We start from the raw sequence: 10,170 nt of genomic DNA, 5'->3' as shown, positions 1-10,170 counted from the left end.
CTAGTGGAAGGGATTCAGGGAGCTAACGGTCCACAGGGTAGGGAGGTGCAATACTTGCCTTGCCGCGGGCGATGACAACTCACGCTCACGCTTGGCCACTGATATGGTCATGTGGCCGTACTGTTTAAGGTCAATGATGTCAGCACAAACAATCCTGCCCCTTATAATATGTGCAGCTGAGGGGTGAGGAATGCCCCGGCCTGCAGCTGATTAGGCGGGCAGTACCATGTCCCACCCAGAGTTGCTCGCTGTAGCTGACCTCAATTCTACGAATCGCTGGGTTGCCATGGTCATCCACAGCTGCAGTAGAACAAAAAGGAGAAAAGGAAGTGCCACGACCAGGGAGAAGAAATGTTCTTAGCCAATCGGTGCGGCTTGGTTGGCTAAAAACATGTCTACCCCCCTGGTCGTGGCACTTCCTTTTCTCCTTTTTGTTCTATGTCACACGTGTCGGACACCCCGGTCCGTGCTATCAGGAAGCTGCACACCAATACCACCCTCTGCGCACAAGCCTTCTCCCTGTTTTTTGCCCCCTCAAGACCATAGAGCGCTGGAATTCTGGACTGCCCCTCTAACTTTTCATCCACAGCTGCAGTGGATAACATGAGGCGCTACTAAAGCCGGTCACTTTGTAATTCTGCAAATTTCGCCTGAATTTTCTGTGTTGCATTTTTTTCCCCCCTAGCAACAAAAATGCTAATTATAGCTTTTCTATACCTGCTACAAATGGCTGCTACAAAAAATCCCCAGTTTGGCACGGGTCTTGGTCAGGTAGCCCGCCAGGGGACTTTATAGACACCACAGACTGGAAACGGAGGTGAACACAGATCATTGTTCTGCCAGAACAAAAATGGACACAGATGTACAGTATAAGTAGTCATACTACATATTTATTACTCAGCTTTGTGTGTCAGGTGGAGTTCTCCTTTAATAACACACCATCAAGTGAGATGATGTGACAACATTGAGACAATCAGACCTTGGCTGCTCATGCTCAGGTTCATGACAATTGTATGAAAAAACCTTTAGATTTTCTGTTCTGACCTCCTTTTTATGACTTCAATTTCCTACGTCCTTCTGGCTGTGCCCACCTTTTCCATATTTTACCCATTGGCACAGGTGGTATCTACACACAGGGTGCCCCTACCTGCATGTGCACAGAACAAATTGGACACTGGTACCAGCCTAGTATGACTGGAACCCATCAATCATGCACGATGCAATGCATTTCTTTTTTTTAAAGTAGGGCTTGGCTCCATCCTCCTCCCACCCTTTTGGCAAAGTTAGGCTTCCGATCCCATTAACCAACCAATAGACCTTTTTGATGAAATGCACTGGAGTTAAAGGGGAAGGCTAAAAGATGGTGCTTTTTGGCAGTTGAGAGGTGGTGCAATGAGCTTACTATGGCTCCCAGGGTGCCATGAGCTTACTATGGCTCACAGGGTGCCATGAGCTTACTACAGCTCCCAGGATGCCATGAGCTTACTATAGCTCCCAGGGTGCCATGAGCTTACTATGGCTCCCAGGGTGCTATGAGCTTACTATGGCTCCCAGGGTGCAATGAGCTTACTATGGCTCCCAGGGTGCCATGAGCTTACTATGGCTCCCAAGGCTTAGGTAAGACCCTTTCTTCTTTCCTGGACCTTTAATGGTGCCATAAATTAGCCTCATTATTTAATATTTTCAAAGAAAAGAAATTAAAGTAGCCATACACAAATAACAAACACGCACACAAAAGGAAAAAAAGGCACGAATGCAAAAAACAACAATCAAATAAAATTGCTTTAAATACACCCCAAGAAAACACAACCTCTAAATAGAGAAATAAACAAAATTGCGGTTTTTCAAGCAAATTCCACCTAGGCAGCTCAATGAGTAAACCCGAGACTTGTATGCTAACAGTGAAAACAAATGCAGAAATTTTTACGTAATCCCAAGTACTCAGATATTTGCCAATATAATCTGTCCCCAGATTGTTGTCTAAGGGGCCAATCCACATTCAGTAGGGTTTTATTTCCTGGAAATTATATGCTTTTTAATCACGCCTGCAATAAATTACATTTTCTAACACCTCTTGCACTGCAGCACTCACATCCGTACAAAATAAAGAAAAATGGCAGCGGCTGAGAAACGTTTTGGTAGTAAAAAATAATACTTGAGAGTTACTATACAGATATATTATCTCTTTTAGTAGAATATTGTATCACTTCATTGGCAAACTGTTGTGCATAAAATGAATTTAAATATAACTGGTCATGCAAGTTCCCAGGTGTTCTGCCCGATCCATCTGTCAATGTCTACTTCGAGAACCGGCCACACCCACTTATAGGACCGCATCATTGGGTGTGAGAGAGTTCCAGGAAGTATAAAGGAAATGCAAATCTCCTGAAGGTAAGAAGATGAGCTAGGACAGGGAGAGCAGGTAAAAAAAAAAAATGACGGTCACATTTCCTTTTTGATCCTGGTAGGGAAACAGAGTCCACAAATGGAAGATGGAAGATTAGGGGAAACAGTTCAGGGGTAGAAGCCATGATGGTTCAACAGCTTCATCCTCATGTAGGATAGTCATGTGGCTATAAAGCTCCAAGATGGGGGATTAGGCTAAACCAAAGAGTGGTCATGCATTCCTTCATTAGGTATTGGCAGCACCCAAAGAGGCCTTTTACCCTTTTCCAGTGAAGGTCTTCCCTTGCTGTGGTGGCCTGGCAGCGCATTGCCCCTTTCCTTTACCATTTCCCAGCTCTCCCCTTTTGCATCACGTGAAACATTACAGACCATATACCTTCTTGGCAATATTATTATTGTGACGAGATCCAAAACGCGATATGCCCACCAAGCAAGTAGTGTTGGGATATTTTCTGATGAAATCTCCTGCGGCCAGACCTCCTGAAAAGCTCAGAAGTGAAAGAAAAACTGACGTGAATTGTGGAAAAGCCGCGAGGATGACCTTTGTTTTCTTTTCTTCCGGATGATGGGCACCCAAACACAACCAACAATTAAAACCATCAGTCCGATGGAGAGAGCCACAGGTCCAAAGTTCCTGGAGACCGGAGCATCTGTATAGATAAAGTACATTGTGGTCATTATGATCCCCAAAAGGAAGACTGATCCCCCAATGGACATAATAATGATTGGCTTTTGGTAAGTGTCCCAGGCACTTCGGTGTACGTTGGTCCACAAAGACTCACTTCTTGAGGAACTGTACAAGGTGCTTTCAGTCCTGCTGGTGACCAGGTCCTTGGATTCGGAAGAAGACATATCTGCAATGCTGTACTCGCTGAGGGCAATGTGTTCTGGGGACTTGTCCATCGTATTATTCCTCAAATCGGCGACTAATATCTGGAAAACACAAAGGGCAGAAGGATACTAATTTTGTATTTTGTTGTGCTGGATATCTCAAACTCTAGTCAGTTGTGTACAACCAGATTCCCCAAAGAGGCCACAGGCGGCAAATTAAACCAGACGTGGAGCCCCACAAAGATGAACTGGTGAGTCAGGTTCCAACCACTTTATTTATTAAAGGAGAACTATGGGGTTAAGGCTTTTCCCCATAGTTCTCCTTAGGGTAACGGGAGGACACAAACTAGTGTCCTCCCGTCACACTAGGCTCAGTATACCACGAGCTGTAGCTTGCGTTATACTGAGACGCCGCAGCTGAAGCGGATCCCGACAATTATGCCGGGATCCGCCCAGCTGCGTGACTGACAGCTGGCTCTGCCTATCTAGAGGCAGAGCCAGCTGTACCCGCCCCCTCCCCCGTCCGTTCCGCCAGTCAGCGCTGGCGGATCGGAGCGGGGAGGGGGGAATCCAGCCCCTCCCCTGTCACGGCAGAGAGCCGTGACAGGATCGAGAGGTGAGCGAACGCCGGTATGTGTTCGCTCACCTCCCGATCTACTGAGCCGACCTGTGACAGTCTCATTGTCACAGGTCGGCTAGAACTATGAGGTGAGTGAAAAGCACTCACCTCATAGTTCTCCTTTAAGCTTGTATTCAACTCATTATGGGATTTATAGAATCCTCCTTCAGGGCTTGTGATAACACAGAGTCGGCTCTGCAGGAGGATTCTTCATCTGTATGTATGTCAATCCAAAAATATGTTTTAACTCAACTGACTTGCCAATTCATCTTTTTTTGTGCACTTCACTTCTTTCTAAACCTCACATTTCAGCCACGTTCCCTCAATGGGTAAGCATGGACTATATTCACCCTTCTTGGCTTTCATGTTGCTCCCCAAAAATGTTCTGCTCTCCCCAACTTTTTAGTGACCAGTGCTTTTGCTCTGTTTACTTTTGCAGAGCCGGCGGCCGGCTTTACAATAAAAGCAATTCTGGCGACTCAGCTGTCATCGGATTCCTCCGTTCACCGATCTCCTCCCCATTCTATGGGACTGGGAGCGACGCAGATTGCATCACTTCCGGTCCCATAGCTGTCATTGCTCGGCTCCTGAAGCCCAGCAATAAACTATTGATGTGCGATCTGTACTTCAATAGCTGATTTAGAGTGTAAAGGTGACACTGGCCCACAGTATCACCTTAAAGAGTACCTGTCACCATCAATATGCTATCACATGGGGGGCTTAAGCCCCCCTATGTGATGGCAATTAAAGTAAAGTTAAAAAAAAACTGTTTTTAAAAATTATATTAAATGAAATAAATGTAAAAATAATAAAAACATTTTTTTTAAAGTCCCCCACCCCCGCGAGCACGCACATCTTCATGTAAACAACTATCAGGTGCGCCTACGTCCGAAATCAATGAGCGCGCTACACATATTGGGTATCACCATGCACGCCAGAGAGCAATAATTCTAGGGCCAATAGTTACACGTATCTCTAAGCTGATGACCCGTGGGGGGCTTTTAAAGCGTCATATATGGACTTTTTGGGGTATTGAATTTTGTCGCCGTTTCACGGACACACACGATTTATAACCTGACCATGTTGGGTATCTATTTACTCGTTGTAACCTCATCTTTTATATTTTATAGAAACAAATTGTATTTTATTGTGTTTTGGGGCACTCCATTTAACTTTAGTGCATTTTTCACTAAATGTTTGGGTTTGATAATAAGTTGCAACATAAAAATTTGCAACTGCCACCATTTTATTCTACAGGGTCTCGGCTTTCAGAAAATTATATCATGTTTGGGGGTTTTGAAGTCATTTTCAGGCCTAAAATGTTGATTATAACATGGGTGCAAAAAATGAAATTAAAAAAGGCCCCGGTTATTAAAGGAGAACTATGAGGTGAGTGATTTTCACTCATCCTCAAAGTTCTAGCCGACCTGTGACAATGAGACTGTCACAGGTCAGCTAAGTAGATCGTGAAGTGAGCGAACACATACCGGCGCTCGCTCACTGCTTGATCCTGTCACTGCAGAGAGCCGTGACAGGGGAGTGACTGGATTCCCCCCTCCCCGCTCCGATCCTCCAGCGCTGACTGGCGGAACAGACGGGGGAGGGGGTGGGTACAGCTGGCTCTGCCTCTAGATAGGCAGAGCCAGCTGTCACTCACTCAGCTGGGTGGATCCAGACATAATTGTCGGGATCCGTTTCAGCTGCGGCGTCTTATTATACGTATCGCGGTATACTGAGCTTTTTTTGTGACGGGAGGACGCTAGTTTGTGTCCTGCCATTACCCTTAGGAGAACTATGGGGAAAAGCCCTGACCCCATAGTTCTCCTTTAAGGGGTAAAAAAAAAAAAAGTCCAGACTTCCTTCAGAGCCAGTTCCACTTCCAGCCACACGGTTTTTTTAAGCCATACAAACCTGACAGAAAGTCTAACCGTGAAGAACCATTTTAATGGTTTCAGTTTAAAGTAGACAATCAAATCTCAGACAATGGAAAAGGTGGACAGCGTCCCCTGTTTGCTCCATGGATGGATAATATTACAGGGTAACCCCATATCCAGTGGGAAATGATTCCTTTCTCTTCATGGGAAAGGGAATAATCATTTTGGCTGGTTGTACACCTGAGCCAACGCAGACGAGATAACTATGACGCATAATTTAATGGAGGACAGCCAAATTTCCTGCCACCCATTGTCTCAATGAGATGCACTTCTGTTTATATCCACCAGCAGACAAGTGTTGAGAAGAAGTGTTGACAGGAAATGCTTTGTCCTAGTACGTAAGAGCATTTCACAAACCAATGTCTAATGTTCTAAGAGACCTCAATGGTTCCTGAGATCACAGACGGCATTTGCAGAGGGATCAAAGTGGAGAATATCTGGAATGCCATTAATGGGTCATCATAGAGTGAGAGTGATTAACCCGGAGTCCACAATCATTGACTGACTCATACATTTGGAGTCAATCTTGGAGATATTTCAGAGAAAGCCTCGCCACGCATGCTGGACGTGGGATTAACTGACTTTTCTGTTCTGCCAAGATAGCAAGAACTCCGGGACAATGTATAATTGCATGATCTGGCTCCGCGAACAGGCATTTGGGAAACGCAAAACAATAGAGCTCTGATTATTGCCAGATCTGCCTTTGCTGTAAACCTGCTCTGAAGCTGTCACCGTCGCAATTAGTGATTACAGTGTATGTAAACACGGTATAATTTTTTCAGTATGTTTGGCGTCCTGTTCAGTGGCGGACCTAATAACCAAAGGGCCCTGGTGCAAGATTTTATCTTGGGGCCCCCTCCCAAGATAGGGAGGGCGCGGATCACACTAGCCCCCTCCCCCCCCCGCGGTCTCTTACGTTGCAGTAGCACGCTGGACTCTGGACTTACCTGAGACCCCGCAGAGCACACCATAGATCCTGCATAGCCCACATGAGACTCTCTGTGGTTGGCTCTGCCGGGCTGGTCGTCGAGGTCCCTTCCCCTGTACCTTCTCCTAACACTTGCCTGCTGCTGATGGGGCCCGTCCTCCTCCACCCCATCCCCTGTCACCTCTGCCATGTAGCCCCTGGTACAGCTGATACAAATGTAAGAGGCCCCCCCAGGCTGCCCAGACCCCTCACATGGGTACCGGCCATACTCCCCCCCTGATGGCGGTGTTCTATCAAAGTTTGTGACTGCGTTAGAATGTGTGACCGGTGACGTGGTCACACGGTTTAACGTAATCCCCCCCAGTTTTTTGGCGGTGTGTGACCGCCAATAGGTCAAGCATTCCAACGCTTTCTCAGCTGTTCCAGGGCAGATCGGCATCGCAGATCGCATGTGCGGGAGAACTGATCCGCCCTGGAACAGCTGTTCGGTCCTGAAATGTCACTTCTTCTCTCCGACCCTGCGACTGCGATCTCACATTCCACCATACTCACAAAGTCGCATAGAAGTGACATTTCGGGACCGATCAGCTGTTCCAGAGCCGATCAGTTCTCCTGCACATGCGATTTGCGATGCTGATCTGCCCTAGAACAGCTGAGAAAGCGTTGGAATTCTTCACCTATCGGCGGTCACATATTCCACCGCTGAAAAACTGGGCGGGATTATGTTAAAATGTGTGCCCACGTCACCGGTCACACATTCTAACATAGTCACAAACTTTGATAGAACTGAGGCTCTGTTTGTAATCATTTAATCAGAGAAATAGATTATAATGGGGAACATTACAGTGTAATATTCCCCATTACAACCCACTTGTCTAATGAAATGAAATGACAGCACACAATCGACCATTCGGGTCTGGGAGCTTCAGCTTTAGTAATATATATATATATATGGCTCCCTATATATATATATACGGCTCCCAGACTTGAATGGCATTTGGGATCCGAATTGCATTGGGGAGCTCCTGAATGGCATTCGGGTCTGGGAACCATATACATGTATTACTGAAGCTGATGCTCCCGGACCCGTAAGGCATTCAGGAGCTCCCAAATACAATTCGGAAATTCAGATCAAGAATGCCATTGGGGTCTAGGAGCCTCAGCTTTAGTATTATATGTATATACTGTATATGGCTCCCATGTTGCCTTAACGAAAATTCCTGTCTAGACCCATTCGGATGCATTAAACCGAAAAACACATCTGATTGGCCAGAAAAGTCACATGTCCCATTCAGTTTAGTTTTTGAACGAAATTCGGGCGGATTCAAAATTCGGAAACCGAAATTCGGATGCATTGGGATTCGGAAAGTCGGATGTGTCCGAATTTCTGAAAAATTTGTCCGAATTTTGATTCGGAATGAAACCAATCGCACGTGTCTAGAAGACATCTAGGTCGGTGTGAACAGCTGTATCTATAAGTGGTGAGGGTTAGGTATGGGTCAAACGCTGGCCTGGAACAACGTAAGGTCAGGGTGAAGCTTCAGCTGCCTCCAAGGACAAGTAGGATGTGGGGTGCTGGGACTTGGCTGGTATTGAATGTAGGCTATTCTGGGGTGGACAGCTATCCTTCCCAATCTAGGGGTTCGGTGTAGAAACACGTTGGGGGTTTTCATCCACTTTTGATTGATGTTGGGCTTCTGGTGTGTTGCTGTATGATTTAGGGGAGGGCTGTCTCCAGGTGAGCTTGCACTCTATGTTGTGCATTGCTATATATGCCCCATAGTCAGGAAGTCAGATAGTTTTGAAGGAACCTCATTTATCAGAGGTGTCTTGACGTGAAGGCAGAAAATACAACTATATTGCAATGGTCACCCTCAGTACCTTTTAGTCCAACTCATATCATGACAAAGTTCCTCTCCATCACTTCTTCTTCTCTTCTCATTTATAAAGTAGAGTTATCCTTTAGTAGCGGTTCGCAGTTATCTTCACAAATGCCAACATGCTCTTAAGCTGACCGTAAGCAGATCAGGTTTTGGCCGATTCCAGTTGAATTGGCCAAAATCCAATCCTTGCGAGGCCATGGCGATGATGAGTTGGAAGTTAATTCGTAGAGGAAAAACAGATTGCATCCAATTCCAGTAACATCCGCCCTCCCCCGGTGATAATGGCGTCTCCCCGGGGGTGAGGAGAACAACCGTTAAAGTGGCTAATGTGTGATCTCGCTCCTAAATTATTAACGAGCTCCACAATGCTAACAACTTCAACATGTCCGACTGATCTCATCTGTGATTGCTTGGAAAAACCTATTCTATGTCAGGGGTAATGGAGATGGGTGTGCTGAAGATAGATAGATAGATAGATAGATAGATAGATAGATAGATAGATAGGAGAGGTGCATTGTGGGTGTTTTATGAAGTGGAGGATGAGAATGGTGTACAAGTGTCATTGCAGCTTTGAGTTTGACTGGTTTCTTATTACAAGGAAAAACATTCCGGTAGGTGAATTGGCTTCCACCAAGATTGGCCCTGGTATATGCACGGCTGTGGTCAGGTCATTTGTTTTCGAGTTCCTTTGGGGGGACAGAGACTATGTCATCGACTCTGTGTATTCCATAGAGTGGCTTGTCATTTTTGGGTGCAATTTAAAGTCTGGTAATTTAAAGGGGCTATTCACAAGGGAGCCGAAGTATCCAGCCGTAGCTTCGGCTGATCCTTCGGCTCTCTTCAGCCGCCTGAGCCCTTCGGTTCAGTCCAACCGAATGGCTGCTATACAGGCTAATCACAATAGTCTGTACAGCAGCCGAAGGCAGCCAAGCGGCTCGTCCTTGGCATTTGCTTCGGCTCGAGTGAGCCGAAGTGTCAGCCGAAGCGGGGCGAACGGCCTGCCGAAGGTCGGCCTTTCGCCCCGCAAATGACAGCTGGGCGGAGCCAGCCCTGATCTCCGCCCAGTTGTAATGACAGATCAACGTCCCCAAATGACCTGGGACGCTGAACTGTCATAAAAAAATAACAACTGGGCAGAGCCGGCTGTGAAGTCACGGTCAACTCCGCCCAGTTTTCATTGGCCGGGACCTGCTAGAAGGCTCTAGCAGGTGCTGGCCAATAGGAAACAGTTGGGCGGAGCTTTTACCATCTTTCTCCCATTCTGGAGATTTCCCTTTACTTCCTGTCCAATAGCCAATAGAACTAGTGTTCCAATTGGAAGGTTTCCCATCTGTGCCCAAGGCCGGATTTCCCACAAGGCCAACCAAGGCCCGGCCTTGGGGCAGCAGGAAGTAGAGGGGCAGCAGGGGTGTGGAATTCCTATCTCCCGACGCCCGGGACATGCAGTTCCGGGTGCTGGGTGGGTTGTTGTCTTCTACATTTAGCCCGGCTTTGGACAAGCAGAGCTTAATGTACAGCGGGGAAGCCGCCACTTGTTTTGTACACGTGATCTCGGCGATGCACATGTAT

The 10,170-nt window shown here is 46.6% G+C and overlaps 1 protein-coding gene across 1 annotated transcript in view; it reads right to left on the bottom strand.

Moving 5' to 3' along the window:
- Nucleotides 1-2,816: 2,816 nt before the first annotated feature.
- The window catches only part of PIRT (phosphoinositide interacting regulator of transient receptor potential channels), an 18,314-nt gene continuing 10,960 nt past the window's right edge, over nucleotides 2,817-10,170 (bottom strand). Inside the window, exon 2 of the mRNA XM_018573461.1 lies at nucleotides 2,817-3,339. Within this exon, the coding sequence (XP_018428963.1) occupies nucleotides 2,896-3,339 (444 nt within the window). The 3' untranslated portion in view covers nucleotides 2,817-2,895. The remainder of the gene's footprint in view (nucleotides 3,340-10,170) is intronic.

This window comes from Nanorana parkeri, unplaced genomic scaffold, assembly GCF_000935625.1.
Source record: "Nanorana parkeri isolate BGI_ZX_2015 unplaced genomic scaffold, ASM93562v1 scaffold47, whole genome shotgun sequence".
Taxonomy (NCBI): Eukaryota; Metazoa; Chordata; class Amphibia; order Anura; family Dicroglossidae; genus Nanorana; species Nanorana parkeri.
Note: the sequence above shows the minus strand (reverse complement) of the source record. Positions and strands in the feature narration are given on the sequence as shown.